The sequence below is a fragment of the Panthera pardus genome, unplaced genomic scaffold (assembly GCF_024362965.1).
Source record: "Panthera pardus isolate Hobbes unplaced genomic scaffold, ASM2436296v1 HiC_scaffold_7, whole genome shotgun sequence".
Classification (NCBI taxonomy): domain Eukaryota; kingdom Metazoa; phylum Chordata; class Mammalia; order Carnivora; family Felidae; genus Panthera; species Panthera pardus.
In genome coordinates, this window is record NW_026527002.1 from 61,023,612 (window position 1) to 61,046,578 (window position 22,967).

At 36.6% G+C, this 22,967-nt stretch overlaps 1 protein-coding gene across 2 annotated transcripts; it reads left to right on the forward strand.

Moving 5' to 3' along the window:
- The first annotated feature begins 1,935 nt into the window (after positions 1 to 1,935).
- On the forward strand, positions 1,936 to 22,424 carry MED30 (mediator complex subunit 30). 2 transcript variants are annotated; one of them, XM_019459984.2, is made up of 5 exons: positions 1,936 to 2,274; positions 9,802 to 9,960; positions 11,870 to 11,974; positions 12,068 to 12,132; positions 21,925 to 22,424. In XM_019459984.2, exons 1-4 carry the CDS (start codon positions 2,098 to 2,100, stop codon positions 12,098 to 12,100), a joined length of 474 nt encoding a protein of 157 aa, XP_019315529.1. In that variant the 5' UTR covers positions 1,936 to 2,097; the 3' UTR covers positions 12,101 to 12,132; positions 21,925 to 22,424. The 2 variants fall into 2 exon arrangements, with proteins under 2 accessions (XP_019315529.1, XP_019315528.1); XM_019459983.2 differs by lacking the exon at positions 12,068 to 12,132 and having other exon boundaries at positions 1,938 to 2,274.
- Positions 22,425 to 22,967: the final 543 nt, after the last annotated feature.

Consider the following 22,967-nt stretch of genomic DNA (forward strand, 5'->3'; position numbering starts at 1 on the left):
ACAAGGGAACAGATTACTGCCGATAGCCTCTAGAAAGGAACAGGGTGCTGACGACACCTTGATATTAGCCCAATGAGACTCATTTCCAACTTCTGGTGTTTCAGAAGTATAAAATAATAAACTTTGATGTTTTAAGTCATTAAGTCCATGGTAGGTGGTTTTGTTAGAGCAGCAACAGGAAACTAATACAAGTCATAACTTCACTGAAACATGTTTTTTTCTTCAGTGTACCCTATTGGTAAATGGCATAAACATCACCCATCTGTTCAAGGCAGAAACATGTGTCATCTTTAGTTCCTTCCTCTCCTTCATGCTCCAATCCAATCGACATCAAGTTCTCTAGATTCCACTTATAAATATTTACTCAAAGTTACACACTGTACGAGCTCTCTAATACAGATCATCACTATCTTTCTTTGAGAGGGAAAAAGGAGACAGTACATACCCATTATTCTCCATTTAGTAGCCAGAATAAGCCTTCCAAACTGAATATTTCTGATAATTATTCCTCTCTCCTGAAACTCTTCAATGGCTCGCTGTTTCACTCAGAATAAAGCCCAAACTGCTTGACATGCCTTGCCTCTGTCCTCAGCCTTATTTCCTGACCCTTATCCTCATACTAAATTTCAGATCCTAGAAAGCATTTGGGGGCCTCTTCACTTGCCACTGGCCTTCCTTGTCCCGTGACCCTCTCATAGAAAAGGCTCCAATGTTCAGCATCCTCTTCCATTCACCATCAGGGCCCAACTTATTCCCTTCAGATTGTTCCTGATCTCCTAAATTGCTAGCACCTTGGTATTAGAATCTTTAACTTTTGCTTCAAAATACTCATCACAATAATTAGTGTTCTGTTTGTCTCAGGAGGACAGGGCTTTGCCTCACTGTTCACTACTCCTATCTCCATTCCTAGTACCCAGCATATAGGAGGTAAAGATTTGTGAAATCATAATTGCTCGCTAAGGACCTGTAAATCACTATCTTTAAAATCTCTACAATAATTCCTGTGTAATTTTTAGTAACTATTTCCTTTATTAAGTACTTACAATACAACGTTCAGATACTTTTTAAAATGCACAACTTCTGTGCCAATCACCATTTTTCACATTCTTGACTCACCCCCTCCCCTTTGCAAATGGGCAGTAAGAGGTAGATGGGAGAATGGCTTTATTTTAATTTTTCCTACATTTATAATGTCGCTCAACATGTAGTTATTGAGTGCTTTCTATATGCAAATTGCTAAGTGCTGAGAATACAGTAAATGAATAAAATAGGCACAGTCTCTGTGTTTAAGAGTTGACATTCTAGCGTATGTATAAGGTGAGGGGAAATCAAAAAGTAAACTGAAAATTATATAGAGCGTGGACTGTAATCAGTGCCAAAGTCAGAAAAGTAAGTAGCTAAGTGTGTGGGAGTGTGTGTAGTGTTAATTTTCTAGAGTGATCGGGAAAGCTATTCGAATAAACCAACATCTGAGCAGGGGCCAGCAAATGCGGAGTCCGTATCCGGTCACAGTGAAGCATACAAGATCAGGAATTTCATTTTCTAAATTCAAATCGCAGGTTACCAGTTAAGGGGTATGCGACTCCACAAAATATACTAGCCCCTCTGAGTCTGCTTCCTGGCTGTAAAAGGATAATACCACAAACCTCACAGACTTGTTACGAGAAATCTCAGCAAGCAAACTAATACAAAATAAGAGTTCTTTTCAGGAATTCTAATGACAGGCTCAGACTCCAGGAAAGAACTCCGGGAAAGCTCAGCCACCTCACAGCACGAGCACCGCCCTCTGGCTGGAGTACAGCCGGTGATTGGCTGCTCAACTCCTCCGTCCCGCCCCACCCGGGCTTCCGGTCCAATCCCGGCCGGCTTTAGGCCGAGGTAAGTTCCCAGGAGGCCACCAAGCGGGCGGTTCCCGTGACGTTGAGATGACGCGTTACGTCGCGGTGGGCGGAAGTCCCAGCCGCTGTTTTGAAATCGGGCCGCCGTAGTCTTACCAGCGCCTCTTTCCGCAGAGGCCGGCAACAGCTCAGCCCCAGGCAGACGGGAACCCCTGACGCCTGCTCTCAGGCCCTATCGGCCTGAGGCCGCAGCCTCGCCATGTCCACCCCTCCGTTGGCGGCGTCGGGGATGGCGCCAGGGCCCTTCGGCGGGCCCCAGGCTCAGCAGGCCGCCCGGGAGGTCAACACGGCATCGCTTTGCCGGATCGGGCAGGAGACCGTGCAGGACATCGTGTACCGCACCATGGAGATCTTCCAGCTCCTAAGGAACATGCAGGTGGGAAGGAGGGTGGGCGCGCTCCGGGCCGCGCGTGGAGAGAGCGGATGCTTCTTGGAGGAGAGGGGCGCTGGCTTAGTCGTTACGTGAGGCCGCTGGGCGTTAACTGGGCTGCCCTGGGCAAACCTCAAGTATAGGGTCGCCCCATTTGTATTCAGAAGCATTTCCCAAAGATGTGCCTGTCCCCAGGATTCTGCGATGTAATGGTGATGTTTTCCAGATAGGACTTCTGGAAGATTGAAGCCTCATTTTCTAGATTCCACCGGATTCTCTACTTATTAGGCAAACTCTTGTACCTTTAAGGGTAACGGTGGGTCTCTCACTCTGTTAACCTCACTAGACTGGCTTAACTTTCATCTCATTTTCAGACAAAATACAGAGGGCCTAAGAAGCTGAAGAATTCAGATTCTGCTACCCAGTTTTGTTAAACATTTTTATTTTGGTATAACTGACATACAATAAAATGCATTTATTTAAAGTTTTGGCATGTGTATATACTTAGGAAACCATTATCCACCACCCCAAAAAGTTTTCCTCATGCCTCGTTTAAGTCTTTACTCTGGCCTTACATCCGCAGGCAACTTTGGATTTGCTTTCTGGCACCATATATTCCTTTGTATTTTCTAGAGTTTCATATAAATAGAATCATACACTATGTCGTTTTTTGTTTTGTTTTTGGTCTGGCTTCTATGACTCAGGATATATCAATAGTACATTCCTTTTGATTGCTGAGTAGTGTCCCATTGTATGAATATATGACAGTTTGTGTATCTGTTCATCTGCTGACGGTCATTTTGGCTGTGAAGAATACTGTGAATGTTCACCTAACAAATGTTTGTGTGAACACGTGTTTCATTTCTCTTAAGTGGTTAGATGCCTAGAGTGGAACTGTTGGATAATAGGGCAAATATCTATTAACATTTTGAGAAACTTTTCAAACTTTTCTACAATCCCATCAGTGTTTGAGGGTTCCAGTTACTCTTCATTCTTGACAACACTTGTTATTGTATGTCTTTTTGCTTTGCAGATGCCTTCTCCCAGTCTGTGGCTTTTCGTTCTCCTCACATTGCCTTTTGAAGAGACATTTTAAATTTTGATAGAATCGAATTTATCAATTTGTTCCTTTACAGATTTTACTTTTGACGTCACACCGAAAACAATCTTTGCCTAATCCAAGGTGAAAAAGATTTTCCCCTGTGTTTTCTTCTGGAAGTTTTGTAGTTTTAGGTTTTACATGGAGGTCTGTAATGCACATTATTTTCCTGGATATCATGATAAATAAGGATCCAAATGCATTTTTTTTGCATTTGGATATCCAGTTGTTCTAACACATACTACTTAATTTTAACGCTTGCTTATCTTACTGGTATGTCATGTGGATGTCATTCTTGTTTTTGAGGCTTCTGGTAGAGAGGTGAAGTGACTTGTGCAAAGCAAGTCAGTGATAGGGTAAATTTGAAACCAGGTCTAAGACTCTTACAACTGATTTCAATAATGTACTGTAATTCAGTAATGTTCTATACTGTACAAGTAATCCAGGTGCATAGAAAATGTTTTAACCATGTCAATAGGCCGGTGTGAAAAACAATACAAAGGGAATCCAAGAGAAGATATGAAATCTGGTAATTATTTAAAAATTAATAGATTAATATCTAAAATGATTACAGTGTTAAATGATTTCTCAGAATTTAGTAAATGTTTATTTAAAAAAATTTTTTATTATGTTTCTTTATTTTTGAGAGGCAGAGAAAGACAGAACACGAGTGGGAGAGAGGCAGAGTGAGAGGGAGACACAGAATCCGAAGTAGGCTCCAGGCTCTGAGCTGTGAGCACAGAGCCTGATGCCTCATGAACCGTGAGATCATGACCTGAGCTGAAGTCGGACGCTCAACCCACTGAACCACCCAGCTGCCCCGTACATATTTATTTTTAACCTACTATATGCAAAGTACTGAATTAGGACTAGTAGATCTTCTAGCTAACATTTATCAAGCATTTTCCTTGCTCACACAAACTGTTGTAAGGTTCTAAGAAGTATTTTTATCCTTATGTTACAGTTAAGGAAACTGAGGCTTAAATAGAGAAGAACTTACCAAACATCACACATAACTGGTAGTTTTTCCTACTAATTGCTTTATAATACTAACTTGCTGTCAAACACTTTGTATTATTAACAGAGGTATAATACACACCCATGACCTACACTAAAAGAACCAAACTCTTTCAAAAGGTCATGGTCTCACAGTTAGTGAATTCAAGCCCCACATCGGCTCTACACTGACAGTGTGGAGCCTGCTTTGGATGATCTCTCTTTCCCTCTCTCTCTGTCCCTCCCCGCTGCCTCTCTCTCTCTCTCAAAATAAACAAACTTAAAAAAAATATTTTTAAAGTATTATCAATAACTAGATTACATGTAGACATATATTCAAAACCAATTTGTAAGGGACTATGGTTGTTATTTCTTTGTGCCTCTTATGTTGTGAATTCTGGGGTTTAACTCATGTAAGACTTTGAGACCTGTCATAATTGGCAGAAGAAGAAGCAAGAATGTGATCCTTCATTTCCAAAAAGCTGGAAGAAGTGGAACAAACAGGACTACATGTAACCTAATTATTAATACAGTTTTTAGTCTTAAAAATTTTTAAATTACCTTCCATATTACTAATCCAGAAGGATGAAGCACCATAAATACAAACTCCTGAGATTATTATTTTTTTAATTTTTTTAGTGTTTATTTTTGAGAAAGAGAGACAGAGTGCGAGCAGGAGAGGGGCAGAGAGAGGGAGACACAGTCTGAAGCAAGCTCCAGGCTCTGAGCTGTCAGCACAGAGCCCGACGTGGGGCTCAAACCCACAAACCGTGAGATCATGACCTGAGCCAAAGTTGGACGCCTATCCAACTGAGCCACCCACACACCCTATTTCTAAGTGTTTTTAGAGAGGTGGTTATTAGGTCTCCACTAGCCCCTTAAGAATTTGATGGGAAAATATGGGTTCTCTTCTCAGAAAAATGCACATCTATATATTCTGAATAAAATTTGAGGGGGAATTTTCTTCAAGGATTGCTAGGTCCCAGGTTAAGCTTCCCTGCATAAGAAAATATTGCTTTGGTTTTGTTATCCTTTAAATATGAAAAAAATATTTAATATGTAATATATTCATAATTCACAAATTAAAAAAGACATTAAAATGGACAGTATCCCTCCCATCCCTGTCTGCTGGCTCTCTAACCCCTTTCCATAGGCAATAAATGTTAATGCTTTTTATGATTATTCTTATGTATCCCTCTAGATATTCTTTGCATATTTTAGCAATGTATTTATTCTTTCATTTTTTCCTGTTTTTGCACAAATAACAGTATATTATACACAACACTTTGCACCTTGTTTTCATTTAGTATATTTTGGATTTGTTGATATCTGCACAGAATATATCTCCTTTTCCTTTTAGGGTGTATTTACAGTAATACAATTCATGGAAAGACTGTAATTTATTCATCCCATTCTCTAGGCATTTGGGTTGCTTTTAATCTCTCACTGTTATGCTGCAGTGAATAACCTCCTGCATAAATGTGCAAGTATACCTGTAGGATGAATTCTTGGAAGTGGCTCTGTGCTTCTGTAATTAGATAAATTTTGATGAATTGCCCTCCATGGGGATTGTACCAGCTTATGCTACCATGTGCTAACCGAGACCAACAACCGGGCTCTGACTAATAGCGAGTTATATTTTTGGACCTTTGATCATCTGATAGATGAAAATCTATATTTCTTCTAGTTTTAATGAGGAATGAGTTTGAGCATCTCTTCATACATTTATGAATCATATTTCCTTTTCTGCTAGCTGCTTGTTCATATTATTTGCCCCCCCTTTTTTGTGTTTTGTGTGTGTGTGTGTGTGTTTTTGTTTTTTAGTTTGTGGGTTTTTTTTTTTTGTTTTTTTTGTTTTTTTGGTCTTTTTTACCCTCTCCCTCAATTTATAAGATTTGGCTATTTACGTATTAGAAGAACTTGGTCTATGTAATAGAACTTGCAAGTATTTTTCCCCTAGTCTGTTGTTTGCCCTTTGGCTCTGATTATGGAAGTTTTGCATATGTATTTTTTTAAGGTAGTTGAATTTATCAGTCTCTTAGGGCTTTTGGGTTCTAGGTCTAGTTAGGAAGGACTTTCCCACTGCAAATTCAGGAAGACTTCTGGGTTTTGTTTCCATTTTTATATCTAAAACTTTAAACCATATGGAATTTATCCTTCTATAAAGTGTGAGGTATGGCCCCAGCCCTTTGTTTTCCAAAAGGTTGAATAATTCATTTTCCTCTTCCATCGATCTCAGATGCTACTTCATACAAAAGAATCTATTTCTGGATGCTCTATTACATTTGGTTGCCTGTCATTTATGTAGTAATCCCAAATTTTCTTACATTTATTGTGACTCTATAATCTGTTTATCTTATTTCCAAAATTACCATGGCTATCCTTGTTTGTTTTTCCACATGTACTTTAGAATAGCTTGATTAGTTCTGAGAAAAACCTGCTAGCATTTTATTAGGTTGATTTAACCTAGAGAGACCTTACATCAATGTGATGTTGAATCTTACTAACCAAGAGCACAAATACCTTTTATTTTGTCCTGTGAACTATTTAAGTTTTCTTCTTTATCTTGAAAATTTTAAAGTCTGTTCCTGGATATTTTATCTTTATTGTTGCTATTGTTAAGTGGGGTCTTTTTCCTTTCTCATTTTCATTTGTTTTCATAAATGAAAGCAAAGCTATTTTCTCTATATTAGTTTTGTGCCCATCTCTTTCTTGACTACCTTTGTTGAGAGTAGCACTTTATCATTTATATCTTATCCATATATAGTGATGATTAGACCACTTCCTTTTTAATGTTTCAACTTTTTCTATTTTTCTAATTGCTTTGGCCAGGGCCTCCAGAATAGTGTTCACTATTTGTATTAGTGGTCTTAATAAACATCCTGTTCTGTTCCTGACTTCAGTGAGGATGCTTTTAATGTTTCTACATTAATCATGCTGCTGAGTTTTTAACCAAGATACATGTATTTTATAGTGCTGGGAAATTTTTACTGTTTTATATTTAAGAATGAATGTTGAATTTAATTGAACGCCTTTTTAGTGTCCAGGGACGTGATCATATATTTACAGATCTTCCTCAGTATTCAAGAGTGAGATGGTTATTGATGAGCTTTTCAGCTAAACGTGTACCTTACGGATATATACCAAAAGATCTTAGGCACTATTACAACTTATATACTGTGGTAGAGGAAACCTTGCCTCCTATGTTCACTACTGTACCTTAGCTTTTAGAATACTGTCTGACACATGAAAAGTGTGAAAGAATTTTTTGGAGAAATTAAATCTTCCCTTCTTTGAGAATCTAATGCTGTCTATGAAAACTAATACCCAGACTTGGTTAAGTGGGTATACTTGAAGAGGGGGACTCTTTGCATTTCAAAAGGATTTTGTTTTTCTTTATGAAAGGATTTACTTCTTTTACATAACACACACTTCTTAGTGAATTTTAAGTACAGATATATGGATAAAATAATTCATTGAAGTAAAATAATTCAGACTGTACTTTAAAACCTTTTGTGGGTATGCACTATACTAAACACAGGGATATAAATGTGAATAATTTACAGTCTTCACAAAGTAGAAAATATGGGCCAAGTACTAAACCTACTACATAAAGGTACAGGTAAAGATACAGTGCTTTGTATGCAAGATGTAATCATTATACCGCCTATTGTCACCCAAACAGGAAAGCAGGGAGCCTCTGAGACTGTTCTCTGGTTTGTTAGTATGACGAAAGTTTGTTAACTGAAGGTTCTGGACAAACTCTACATTGTATTTAGTTCAAGCCCTTTTTGAGGGTGAACTTGTAATGCCTTTTTTCTTTAAAAGTTTCGACTGATTCAGCCTTTGATATTTTATCACGTTTCTTGGAGGTATCGTCCTCAGAGTGTTGAAATGCTTGAGAATTTTTGAAAATTGGGACATCTGGGTAGCTCAGTCGGTTGAGCGTCCAACTCTTGATTTTGACTCAGATCATGATACCAGGGCTAAGGGATTGAGCGCCCCATGGGATTCTCTCTCCCTCTTTCTCTGCTTCTACCTTGCGCTCACTCACACACTCTCAAAATAAACATTAAAAAAAAATTGCTGAAAATCCTAATAACTCATTTCAGATAATTTCAGAAGATCCATCTCCTTAACTTATAAATCATAATATTGCAGGAAATTGAGAAATGATAGAAAAGAAGTAATTATTCAAGATGACTTCCTATTACATGTTGTTATCAACTACTTGTAGGCCTTTCCAGTCCTTTTTTCATGTTTATGGTTTTATCTACTTGCAATGATAGTATCCTGTTTTCTTTTTTTCTCCAAGTACTGTCCTATGCATTTTTTTTTTTTTTGTATTCCTACCTCATCTGTTTAGAAAAAAAGAGTAAACTGAGGTTTAGAAAGACTAGCTAATCTTATCTATCGGGTAGTAGTTAGTGTCTTGGTTTTAAGTCATTTCAATCCCCAAGATAAGTGTATGAGTGAATGCTTACAATCAAAGCACCTCATATACTAGAAAACATGGTACAAGTATTGTTAATTCAAATGTTAGGATGATTTCACACATCAAATTGTGGAAATAAAATACTGTACAGAGTATTTTGATGTACAAAGAAAGGAAGAGCTTGTTCATGAGGTTCAGCAATGCACAAAAGGTGCATTTATTTATAAGTTCTAAATAATAGTCAATTTCCATATGTCTGTGATTTTACCATTTCAATACATACTTTTTTGGCTTCTTTTGATAAAAGTCCTGAATTAAAAATATATAAGCATCCAAGACAGAGCTGTGATCATAGCAGTTACTTGCAATAATTTATTAATGATCCTCAAGTATAGATTGATTTGCATCTCTCTCTCCTGTTGATTTCTTTTTAAAGTAAAACTTTTGGTGACAGCTTTATGCTTTAGTGCATGCCTTGAGCATCTTAATGATCTTTTAGTTATTTTGAGATCATTTTGCAATAGCAGCAGTATACTGTTCCTTTCTTCTGCTGAAAAGTCATGATCTTCACTTTGTATTTTGTACTTTTCTTTTGCTTTTTCGTTTTTAACTTCCCAGTTTAAATTGCATTTTGTTTTTAACTTCCAAGGTAAGTTCAGCAGCTTGCTGCCTTTTTTAAATAGTAAGAAATATTAAAATCATGGCATTATTTTTAAAGTTTTAACATACTTCAAATATTAGAGGGGAAAGTTTTTCAGCTGGACAGAGACGCTTATCATGCAGTTTTTTCCAGAGCTGTTTTACAGCACTGAAGCAGTATGCCAAGGAGCTAACAAATGAGCAAATATTACTCTTCAGATCTTAAAATTTTGCACTTGATTGTGAGGAACAGTTTGCTTTTATGCAGTGTTTAAGAAAATATTTCTGTTCTGCCAGCTTTACTTCTAGAAAATCTCGATGGTCATTACTTCATATTTTTCTTGTTTTTGTTTTGTTCGATAAGCTGCCAAATGGTGTCACATACCATACTGGAACATATCAAGACCGGCTGGCAAAGCTACAGGATCACCTTCGCCAACTTTCTATTCTCTTCAGGAAGCTGAGATTGGTCTATGACAAATGCAATGAAAATTGTGGAGGGATGGATCCCATTCCAGTGGAGGCAAGTGTTAGTGGTAGAGGGAGGATGATATAAGATGCAGGACATTTGTAATGTTTTCCTGTCTCTCTATTTGCACGGTATTTCCAGAGTTTTAATTATATTGGTTTTACTTCTGACTAGAGAAGATGAAAATAGGATACGTATGCATAGAATTAGTACTATCTTTTCATGTTAATACCTTACAGATTTTAACATCTAGGCTTATAGTGAACTTTTGTTGTTAGAGAAGAGAGTGGTCTATGGCAATTTTTATTAATACTGCTGGTGTCTGTATTAAATCAGTACATGATTTTTTTAGCAGGAATTTTAGATAGTGTTGTAAAATCCTTTTAAAATAGTTTTCATGTAAGCCCTTTACAGATGAAAGATTATGTTTTCATCGTTATTAATTTAGATTAGCTGAGTGGAATCACTTTAGTTGTAAAATATATTTCTTAAACTTCATCTTGGGTCATAGATATATTCAGTTCACTAGGTATATGATATTTTTATAGGTGGCCCTTTCCTGTTGACAAGTTCTGTCTCTGCCAACACAAGTAGCTGGGAAGGTCTGGATGTTCTCACTACATATAGAAAACAATTTTTTGTGTTGAGTGCTTCCTTTTTGAGTGATCAGCATGTAAAGGATGAACAGAGAAAAGCATAAACTGCAAAACAGCCTGAAAAGAAGTGGTCAGAAATACAGAAGAAAGATCAGAAATGTGGTCGACATTGTCAGATGCTGCAGCAAAGGGAAACAGAGAATGAAAATTCTCCAGTAGATTTTGCTAGAGGGAAATCATTGGTCTATATGAGCAGAGCTTTGGTGAGATGTTAGCAATTAGAAATCAGATCGCAATGGGTTGAAGATTAAACGGGAAATAAGGAACTGGAGCCAACAAGTAGACATTCATCTTCAAAACGCTTAGATAAAAAGAGAGAAAAACAGTAGATGGAAGGATGGTTGGCATCAAGGGTTTGGGGGAAAGGAAAGGAAAAGAGCCTTTAAATGAGAGAGACCAGACATGTTTAGATTACAAAGCAAGAAAGCAGTAGGGAGAGAGACTCGGGGGAGGGTGAAGAAATGAGAGCACAGGAATAGAAATTAATCATCTTCAGGAGGGAGGACAATTCTGCATTGGGAGAGGAAAGGAAGACAGAGTGGTTGTGGATGTGGATAAGTTTATATCTGTCCCAAGAATTTGAAGTTTGGCCAGATGACTCCTGGTTGTACCATGTGTTCACCTCTGGCTGTTCCTACATTGTTAATGTAAGATGGAAAAGACTAAATGATTCCTGAAGTCTCTGTCACATTTATGAGGGCCTTCATCAAATAAACCTTATCATAAACCATACATGTTTCATTGTTAATTCTGATGTTTCATTGCTGTATAATTTTTTCTCCTACAAAATATCTTTCTCCCAACCAGTTAAGACATCTAGAAATCTACATAGACGCTGAAGTTCTAGATAGCAAAGTAAATGACATTTATATAATGCACATCCATGAAGTTCCTTTCTTTCTAGTATAGATGAAAGAAACTCTGTTCTATCTCAATGGACTATACATTTGTTAGGGGCAGGGATCACACCTTACTTGTCATTATTTTTGTAGTATCTCACCCAGTGTCTGGGAACTCAGTATTTGCTGATTGGATGGATAGTGTATTATTTAATTGTAAGCAACAGTTAATGTAATGTTATAAGGGCTGTTTTGCAAAAGAAACCTGAAAAGCTAATGTGTAGAAGGCACTGAAATGATAAACTTCTAATGCTGTTATTTTAGGCTATCACCTGAATTGAAATTTATTTATATACCATTAAAAGAAAAGCATACAAACTAACCTTAATTAGAGACATTTTGTAAACCCATGTAATTGGAAAATTCATATCATGTTTTTAACTTTTAACTCTTGTCTCTCATTTTCAGCAACTGATTCCATATGTGGAAGAAGATGGCTCAAAGAATGAGGACCGCACTGGCCCACCTCGTTTTGCTAGTGAAGAGAGGCGAGAAATTGCTGAAGTGAATAAGGTGAGTTATCAGTCTATGTATTTTATATTTTGCAATCATGGATAAAAATTACAAGGGTGTCTATGTAACTCAAAGACATAATTTGCATTCTAGAATTACATGAAGTCATTTCTGTGGCAAATGTAACCTAGTTAAGAGTATAACCAAGAACTAAAAAGGTAAGCAGAAAAGCCACCTGAATAGTCAAAAGAGAGATTGCAGAATTCATGCCATAAAGCTCTTAGAAAAACTTCATGGGCATTCAGTCACAACTCATTTACTCTTTTCTTTTCTAGGCAGAATTCTTGCTTTCTAGCTTATGGCATATTTGGAGCAGCAAATGATAAAAATTCACAAATAGAAAATTTTTGCAACACGTTCCCTATAATCTCCTAACCCAGGACATAGTTATTTGATTGCTCACTTGCTATAAAGTAATTGGATTGTAAGATCCTATTCACATTTGCAACAACAAATATTTAGTTAGGAATTACCTCAATGATTTATGTGACTAAACTTGTTAAGATACAAAAAATACATAAGATACATAAAAATGTGCCTGGGTGGCTGTTGGGTAAGTGGACTCTTGATCTCAGCTCAGGTCATGATCTCTTGGCTTGGGAGATGGAACCCTGCATCAGGCTGTGTGCAGACAGAACAGAGTCTGCTTGGGGTTCTCTCTCTCCTCCCTTCCTCCACTTGTGCGCGCTCTCTCTCTCTCTCTCTCTCTCTCTCTCAGAATAAATAAATTATAATACAAAATACATAATGAAGTTTTGAATAATTAAAAGGACACATAAAGTTCTTGTGTGGACAATAAATATTCTAAAAATGCCAGTATTGAGTGTGAATTCTCTTAAAAGTACACAAAATAATAAGATTTTAGTGCAATACCAATGAAAAAACAAATCCAAATTGGAATTTCTTCTTGCAAACAAACTAAAACATCAAGGAAAATTCTCAAAGAGTAATGAAACAGATCTCTTTGCTTCAAAAATTAAAACACAGTATGGAGAATATTATAAAAAAAAAATTGTGAAATACTGGTATGAGACAGATTAGTAAAATAGCCAGAAAAAATAGTCTTCCTATTACATATGAGAATTTATTATGACCGAAGAGGGATTGTTTGGAAAATTTTTCTTTAAAAATAGAAGCTTTAGGGGAAGTTAGCTAGCTTTTACATTATGCCATATGTCAAAATTAATTTCAGAGTTGAAAATAAGACCTGAAAAACAAAATATTGGAAAATTAAGAGAAAAATGTATATCAAAACCAGGAGAAAGGAAAAAGCTGGATTTTACAAAGTTTTCATTTTTTTCATAAAAGGAGAAATACAGATTAAGAAGATTTCAAGAAAATTTGATAGTAATGAATGAGCATAAAGAACATACAGTAGGAAATCTGTAGGGGGTGAGGAGGTGATTAGGAACTTTTAATTTATATTTTGAAGAACAAATGGTGTTTGGTAGAGATATGAGGCATTCATTTATTAAGAAATATGTTTTGGGGCACCTGAATGGCTCAGTCAGTTAAGCATCCGACTTTGGCTCAGGTCATGATCTCACGGTTCATGAGTTCGAGCCCCACGTCGGGCTCTGGGCTGACAGCTCAGAGCCTGGAGCCTGCTTCAGATTCTGTATCTCCCTCTGCCTGCCCCTCCCCTGCTTGCACTCAGTGTCTTGCATTGTCTCAAAAATAAATAAACACTTAAAAAAAATTTTTTTTTAAATAAAAAAAAAGAAGTGTTACATGTTTCTGTTGATAATCTATGCATTAATTCACAATAGATGTGCTCTGTTACTTTTTCCTGGAATAAGCCTTTTTTAATAAAATACAATGGATTATGCACATAAACAAAATAGCATTATAGTGGTAACTTTGATTTCAGACTACTACGTGTGACATAGAGTTTGTTCTCTACCATAGAAGATTTTATGTATTTTAGAGAAAAAAAGAAGGCTGTGTAAATTAAAATATAATCTTTCTTAATATAGGTTTCATTTCACTTTTCATTTCTCTGAGTTCCTCTTCTTTTTTTTTTCTAATTTGATGGCTTAGAAGTAACACTTGATTTTTTTAAAAAGGTCTTTTATATAATCGGAATACAGTAATACTTTGACAGTATATAATCCAAAAAATCTTATTAGCTATTGATTTAGAATTTTGTGAATTTTAAGAGAAGGATATGATTGATACAAAGGATAAGATATATAAAAAAATTTCTTTCCCCAGTTAAGGATTTAGCTTTCTTCCAGTCTCTCCCTCTCATGGACCCACCTACATACTTTCCTTACCCCAGTGTTTCCAATACAGTTATAATTGAGGCTCAGAAAATATTCTGTGTATTATTAAGGCACATAAATATTGTTTATTCCTTAGCCACATATTAAACTAGTGTCCTTTTCTTGAACAATTTTTTTGTCCATCTGGAGTTAATAATTAGCCTCCAGGTTAATAAGTAATTTTTTAAAATTTTTGGTTAGTTCTTTATGCATCTGTAGCAGCATCTCAGTACTGTTTTCCAACTTTCCACAGAGTCAAAATTATCAGGAAATTTATTGGTTCTTTCCCCCCACCCCTACCCAAATCCTCCCATCATCTTGCAAGGTCTGGATTGAATGCTGTCTAGGCCTGCTGTTTAGCATTGTCCTGGGGCTTCCTTCACCCCTTCTTTTGGCTTCACTGTTCTCTCAGTCTCCTGTCTTCCTTTCTCTTGGTTTACTGCCTTGTTGGTTAGGTTCAAATATCAGTGGCTTCTTCAGAACGAATGCAGGGACTTAAGTTTTAGTCTTCCCATAGCTGTCCACTTGATAGTTCGGCTGGCTATAAAAATTCTATGTTGTAAATTAATTTCCCTCAGAAATTTGAAGGTATTCTTCCATAATCTTCTCAAATAGGGTTTGGCAAACTTTAAAGGACCAGATAATAAATATTTTAGGCTTTGTGAGACATTCATGATCTTTGCTGTGATATAAAAACCATCCTTAGCTCACAGGCCGTACAAAACCAGGTCATGTGTCAAGAGTTTGCAACTGCTATCTATTTCATTTTGTTGTCTTTCTAAATTGAGGCTCTAAAAGATCTGGTGAACATCTGATGTTTACTCATGAGCCATTTATATTTTAAGAATGAGGCTCTAGAAAGCTAATAATAGGCTTTGTGAGTGGACTTCATGTCAAGATAGGTGTTCTCTTTGGGGGATCCCCAACAATCATTTTCTGAGGCTTTTTTTTTTTAAGTCTGTTCAGTTTCTTCAGAGAAGAATCTTCCAGTGTCCTACATAGATATGCTCTTGTCCTCTTGCATTCTGCTGTGCTGGTAGGACTAAATCCACAGCTGTTGTGGTTCAGTTTCATAAAAAACAAACCTCCTGATCCTTAGAGGTGGGACAGGGCACAGGGAGAGGGTACTCAGTCACCTGTTTGTAAGGAGTGGGAGTGAGCACGCGCGGCTCTTGGTAGTCCCTGGATCTCTTTGAGCTGTTCCTCCAGTTTTCATCCCCAGGCCTCACCTGGTGCAGTTTCCATGGCACCCATCTCCAGTCTCCATGGAGGAGCAGTCTCCCTGCTCTCAGTGGCATCGTCCCTGCATCCACCTGTACTGTAGTTTCCTCCTAAGTCATTTACCACTCCCCTTCTACTTGTCCTCTTAAATTTTACCACCTTGTATCTGCTGCTGCTTCCTTTCCGATCATTTTTCTCCACATGGGTTTATAGCTTTTTTCATTTATCTCCTGCCATTTTATTAGGGCTTTGAGAAAAAGAGATAAGCACAGGTATTTAGTCCACAGTGTTTATCTGCAGCAGGTTTATTTCAATACACAAAATAGATACACAGTATTTCTGAAGGTTTGTCTATTTATGGAATAAAAGCCCATATTTCAAGTTTTGTGTTCCTATCTATACTTAAAGCATTTAAGAACTCTTTCTTTGATTAAATTATTTGAATGCTGATTTTGCTGTTTTAAGTGCTTCTAACTTTGGGGTAAAACTTGTTTTAGTTAACATATTGAAGGTTATTATTACAAAGAAGAAAGAATCTGTTTAGATGTTTTAATTGAACAGATTTAAAGCTTAGCCCTAGATTTCTATAGGAGCTATTTTTTAAAGGAGAATTTAGGGGGAAAGTATCTTGAGTGGCAGGGGAAATCTCATTTGATGGTCTCATACTCTCTCTTACTTCCTAGAAACTGTTACTATATTTTGAAACAGGAATGGAGAATAAGGCAGTAAACAGAGGTGTAAACAAAAAAGGAGGAGGGACGACTAAGATTTGGTTAACTCAAACTGAAATCCAAAAAATAAGGCAGAAGAGAAAATAGCCAAAACTAAGCAAAGTGGATTTTTTTAACCTAAAAAAGTTTTAATTCATTCCTGAAATAAAACATTATGTGTGAATTGAATGTAACACATATTTTGACTATTAATAAAGTTACGTATAATTAGTGCTACTAACGTTATTTTATTTATTCTTTTCTTCCAATTTCATTCAACTTTATACTTCGCTTCTAGAATACAAGATTAAAATGTATAATTGAAAAAATTTTTAATGTTTATTTATTTTTGAGAGAGAGAGCGAGCAGGGGAGGGGCGGAGCAAAAAGGAGAGAGAGAATCCCAAGCAGGCTCCGCGCTATCAGCACAAAGCCTGGCATGGGGCTCGAACTCACAAACTGTAAGATCATGACCTGAGCCAAAATCAAGAGTCAGACGTTTAACTGAGCCACCCAGGCTCCCGTAATTGAAAATCTTTATAACACTAAGCTTGTGATGAATGGATATATTTTTCTGCCTTGATGGCACACACACCTGAGTGTTTCTGTGAAGAATATCATTTTTTTTTAAGAATTTTTTTTCAAATGTTTATTTTTGAGAGAATGAATAGAGCGAGCAGGGGAGGGGTGAGGTGAGGGGTGGAGGACAGAGGATCTGAAGTAGGCTCTACACTGACAGCAGAGAGCCTGATGTGGGACTCAAACTCACAAACTGCAAGATCACAGCCTGAACTGAAGTGGGATGCTTAAGTGACTAAGCCATCTGGGTGCCCCAAAGAATTTTTTTTAATAGCTACCTACAGATGGTAAAATGTTGCCCTGATCTAATTTTGTGATCATATAGATGCTACTAAAAAATAGTTTAAATTCTTTGATTTGTTTTTTCAACTACTTATAAACTATATTCATAAACTTAAAATTTTACATGCCTTTTGTCTATTATTTTTATCTATTCTCTTTGCTGTTATGTAAAATTTTTATTATTAGGTGATAGTAGTAGAGCTTAAGGTTCACAGCAATCTTAGCTAGTAACACACATCAAAGTAATTTATCTTAGACTACTAAAATGAATAATTTTTAATAATGGCTGTATCTCTTTTTGTTTTGAAATACCAACATACCAGATTTAACTGGAAAACAGAAACAGAACAAGCTTCAAAATGATTGCTAGGGAATTTTTGTTTATTTTTTCTCCTCTAGGATTTAGAAAGATTTTTCTTTGGCTTTTTGGGGTTTTTTATTGAATATTAAAATACTCCTATATTTTGGTCCCTGCTCTGTGCCAGCCGTCATTCTAAGTGTGGAGTTTCTGCCACGAATCAGTCAGATGTGTTGCCTGGCACCATGCATATTTCATGCAAGTGGTTAGGTGTCTTCTCTGAGGACAGAAGACTCTAATGGAAGCAAAGCAGCACCCTTTCATGTACCCATTTGTTGTGACAGAGATTTACAAAAATAACTGGAACTTAAATAAAAACATAAATATATACCAGATCATATTTTTAATACATTGGTATTTGCTTATATTAAATGATTAAGTTGCTTTATGGACCTAATCAGTAATAAAATATTCTTGGCATTCAATTAAAATTATTCAAAATTAATTACAATGTATATTTTCCTTTTACTGTAAATAAGCTATGTAAAATAAGCTTTAGTACCCCTCAGTGAACTCTCATTCAGTCATTTTCAAAATACTACTATATCTTTGTGTACTTAAAATTGTACAGAACACCACATTACTGGTATGTTTACTATTTAATATATGGTCTGCCTGGCTTCTAACAATGTATATACCACCAGTACCTACCATAGGCCATGAAATTTGGCGACACAAAATTTTATAATTAGTGTTTGATATAAATCATGAGATGACAGAATGGTCTAGTTTCAATAGTCAGATGTTTGGCTTATTTAAATACTTTTTATTTTCTCTTTGTGCATTCTAGACTCCATAATCCCTAATAACCCAAGTAAAGACTGAACACCTGTTTGAGACTATATGTTTTAAGGACATCAGAATGAGTTCTATTTTGCTTAAACTATTTTATTGATGGAAAAATGAAAGAGTGGGTAGTTTTTACAGGGTTGACATATCATTGAGTCCATGCATTTAGAAATTAAAGCATTTTTTGACCAGTGGTCACAACCTTTATGTGAATATTAAATTACATGGTATGACTTAACATAAACATATTTTTAAGTGTCTGCTCTACTTACACATTCACCTGTTAATGTAACAAGTTAGGCACAGCTGATGGATTTTGATAATAGCAGCTGTCAACCTCTGTTAAAATCAATCCGGGCAAGACTGTATATATTAAATCCTGTATCATGTCATGAAAATTTATTTACAGTTTAACCACTCATAAGCATAACTGTCAGCTTTGCTGTTGATAGTTTCATGATGTGTTTTGGCTCTAGATATTTTTCTTTGCTAATTATTTTTAATTTAAAACTTTGTGGCATCTTTGAGAAAAATTTTCCAAGTGCCTTAAAATATACCATATATATTTTTTTAATTACAGTTACCTAGAGTTGAATATTACCTTGAGAAAACCCTACATTTTTTTAGTTCTCTTTATTTCTTAAGTCATCCATCATTTCACCCAGTTATCTGGGTCCATTTTTGAAGAATGAGGCAAAATTTTTTTAGACAAGTACATTAGAATTTGTATTTCCAGGGGCACCTGGGTGGCTCAGTCGGTTAAGCGTCTGACTTTGGCTCAGGTCATGATCTCGTGGTTTGTGAGTTCAAGCCCCGTGTCGGGCTCTGTGCTGACAGCTCGGAGCCTGGAGCCTGCTTCGGATTCTGTGTCTCCCTCTCTCTTTCTGCGCCTCCACTACTCATGCTCTATCTCTTTCTCTCAAAAATGAATAAACTTTAAAAAAAAAAAAAAAAAAAGAATTTGTATTTCCAAAGGAATATTCTTTGAAAGTAGTCTTACTGCTAAGTTACGCATTTATGCCAGTGATGCACCCACTGTGGGAGCCATTGGACCTGTTTTGATATTGATTTTAAAGTGTATTTTTAACGACTCAAGAATATAGTTTTATTACTTCCAGTCACTCCTTAATTTATACTGAAAATTTGATCACTGAGCTTGTTTCACCAAGCTTGGCCTTTGAATGGTTTTCAGTTGTTTTTAAAATTTAAATCGTTCCTCTTTCTTCTTTTCCATGGGCACAGATTTGTCACCATTGAAATTATTCAGGAGAATCCATCTCCCACATCTGTCTAGTTAACCTTTTTCATTCAAGTTTTAACCATATTTTTTCTTCCAGAACTTTAATGGGCCCCTACTACCAAGCCCAAGTTCCTCCTCCTAATACTCTGCTCACTACCAGTTTTCTGGACCCCTTGTTTGCTGCCCCACCAGTCAGAAGTAGGGTCTCTGTCTTCTGGGGTCACACAGCCTCTGCCTTCCCAGGCTACCAGCCTAGTCACTTGGACATTATTTTCTTCCTCCTTGATGCAGGATTTCTTCAAGGCAGAAACTATTCCTTATTCATTTTTCTCCCTTTACAATGCCTGACCTGGAGCTTTGTACATAACATATCCTCAGTAAATACAGAACAGAATGTGTTACAGGCTCAGAATTCCATTCCAAAGAAAAGTTCTGAAACTTTTAAAAGTAATCATATTCAAGATATGTCAGAAGGTACTAATTCAAATGAGTTTGTTTTTTTTTTTTTTTTAATATCAACTTGCCTTCTTTCTGTTCCTTTTATTCTTACTCAGTAGCTCTTTTGCACTGTCCCTGAAAAATTAGAGAGGGGAGTTGTGGGAATGGCAGCCTCTCATGGCTGGGGGAGTGAGCAATGGCTCCGTGGGGATGGCAGCGGACTCTGAACCATTTTGAAGCCAGCAATTAGTTCACTCAACTAAACTCACTGGCTTTCATCACAGGTGTCTATGTAACTGACTGTGCTCCCAGATATGGGTGTACAGATAGAACTGGCAGGGTCCTCGTCCATTCTAGGACGCCATCTCATAAGAAAACTGAGGAGGAATTTTTCTGAGATGAAATATCAAGTTAGGGGCAAAGTTAGAACTGGGCCTGAGGTTTCCCCCCCACCTCCCAGTATACAGTAGAGCACCTTTACTCCTGTGTCCCTCTGCTTGCTGATCCCCTTGATGGCCGGCAGAAGTACCTGTTTCTTGATCTCTAGGATGGAAAATACTTTACGGGCCTGGTACCCGCCATCTGGTCACCCATCATTCCACCCAATTATCTGGGTCCATTTGATTAGATTCTATGCACAGTTGCTTCAATAACTGCCACATACTTGTGACAACAGAACTAGAAGATGGGCCAATCTGAAAGCTAAGGAGACTGAGTAGTTAAAATGCTAACAGTATCTTTTTCCCAAAAACAGTGTTAACGTGAGCTTCATGAGACTGCATACTGTACACATGCCCTGTGTACTGTATATCCTGTTTTTATCTGTGTTGTGTTCTCTCCTCAAATGTGAATTAAATATAATATTAAACATTCAAACCTATGCGCATTGTTTTCTGTTTTCCAGTAAGAGTTTCCTGTTCCTCCCTTTTAGCTTCTTCCTGCTGACTCTAGATAAAATAGGATAACTTAATCCTAGTTTGCTTTTTAATGAAATCAAAATTAAGATTTTTAGACCTCTTTATAATGAATGTACTGCTTTATCTGGAGGTATTTTAATATAGTAGCTTTAAAATTATCTAATTAAAGATATTATTTCCTAATGTAAGGTTCTAAAAGGTCACTGAATAGTAATGATTATTATTATAATAACTAGTAAGTACTTTGACCAGAAGTTCTCTATTTTGTTTTACCTCAGCAGACATTTGCCACATGGGATTTGAAGGAAGTGCTTACAGACAAGTTTATAAACCGTGGTCTGGTAGAAACCCAGATATGGAGATTCAGAGCTGTGTGCGTTCAGGGAGGGCATCCTGCAGATCTTAGCTGTGAACAAGATTACATCAGAGACTGTGCCAATTGGTCTTCAGTTTTCAGAAGCAGAAGCAGATTGCAATTCCTGCTGTGGGCAAGGAGTGGCTTCTGCCACATTTTTCAAAGACCAGTTGCATCAGGCATTGTATTTGCATTAAACTTTATTTCCTGTATTCACGGTTTTTTATGTTCAGTGCCTACGAGGAACATTTGTTGAGTGCTTATATGCCAGCCCTAATTTTAACATTTATGTGAATCAAATCTTTTAATCCTCATAATAACTCTTAGGAGGTAGGTTCAAATTTATCCCTGTTCTTCTGATGTGGAAACTGAGGCACAGAGAGTTTAAGTAATTGGGCCAACGTCATATATTTAGTTAGTGAAGGAGAGGAGCATGAACCCAAGAGATTCTGGCTCTAGAGGTTATACTCTTGACATTAGGCTACACTGCATCTTAGAAAACCTGTATCTTAGGTTTTATAACAATTAAACGTTTAGCTTAGTTTCTTTGATTGGGAATGGAGGCAGAAAGGGAGGCACAGGGGTGGAACCAGAGGCCTCTGTGGGCTGAATTAGAATTCATTATGCCTTTCAGAGAATATATGTGGCCAGAAAAGATAGAGACCTTTCTGCATGAAGGAAGTATTTAAGCTTATTTCTGTCTGGGTCATTAGAGTTCTAACTTTTGACATGTTAATCTTCTCACTTCATGGTCTATAATTCATGAAACATTTTTGATAAATTCTTTTGTTTCTACAGAAACTCAAACAGAAGAATCAACAGCTGAAGCAAATTATGGATCAGTTACGAAATCTCATCTGGGATATAAATGCCATGTTGGCAATGCGGAACTAAACTGATATTTAAATTTCCTGCTTTACACGTTATGCTGTTTTTTTCCCTCAAGTATTTTTTCCCTTTGAAGAAGATTATTTATCTGCTTTTATTCTACTCACTAGAATTAAAGTTCCTATTTTTACATTGCGGTTTTACATTAAAGTATTCATTGGCAGTTTTTTTTTAAGCTATTGATTCTGTGAATAATTATTGTAATAAACTTTGATAGGGTTTATGTTTTGGTTAATCTTCAGGAGTTTTTTAAGCAAAATAAGTTTTGTAAATAAATTTTCAACTTGATCAGTGGTGGTTTTGCTCATTTTATTACCCTTTTAGGAGTAAAGGTTTAAACATTTTTGCATATGGAAATATCAAGTACTGTCTTATCTGTAGTACAAACTAATTAAACTTGTAAGTCACCATTTCAGCTTAATTTTTTTTCGAGTCTCAAGTTATTTTTTTTTTAAATGTTTTAATGTTTATTTTTGAGAGAGAGAGAGAGAGAGAGAGAACACGAATGGGGGAGGAGCAGAGAGAGAGGGAGACACAGAATCTGAAGCAGGTTCCAGGCTCTGAGCTGTCAGCACAGAGCCTGACATGGGTCTTGAACCCACAAACTGTGAGATCATGACCTGAGCGAGCCTAAGTCAGATGCTCAACTGACTGAGCCACCCAGATGCCCCTCCCAAACAGGTTAAAATGAGGAAATAATTAACTTGTATATTGCTGTAAATTGATGAAAATTACTTTTAATGTGTGCTTTAAGTGTTGGGTCTTACTTGGAATGATCTATGTCTAACCAGAGAGAACCAAATAATTTGAGTCTGGCACAAATTGAAATCACAACTATGTGCTTATTTGCTACCTGCTTTAGCCCAAGAGGCAACACCCTACCTCATTCTTCAGATATAGCCTAAAGTAACCTTGAGGGCCTTTTGGAAACAGTAAATTTTTAGGAGTTTTAA

What these genes read in the sequence shown, in the direction of transcription:
- MED30 (XM_019459983.2), top strand. Translation starts at nt 2,098, where the DNA reads ATGTCCACCCCTCCGTTGGCGGCGTCGGGGATGGCGCCAGGGCCCTTC. An exon ending in AGCTCCTAAGGAACATGCAG is followed by an intron (nt 2,275 to 9,801) that starts GTGGGAAGGAGG and finishes TTGTTCGATAAG; the next exon opens with CTGCCAAATGGTGTCACATA. An exon ending in AAATTGCTGAAGTGAATAAG is followed by an intron (nt 11,975 to 21,924) that starts GTGAGTTATCAG and finishes TTGTTTCTACAG; the next exon opens with AAACTCAAACAGAAGAATCA.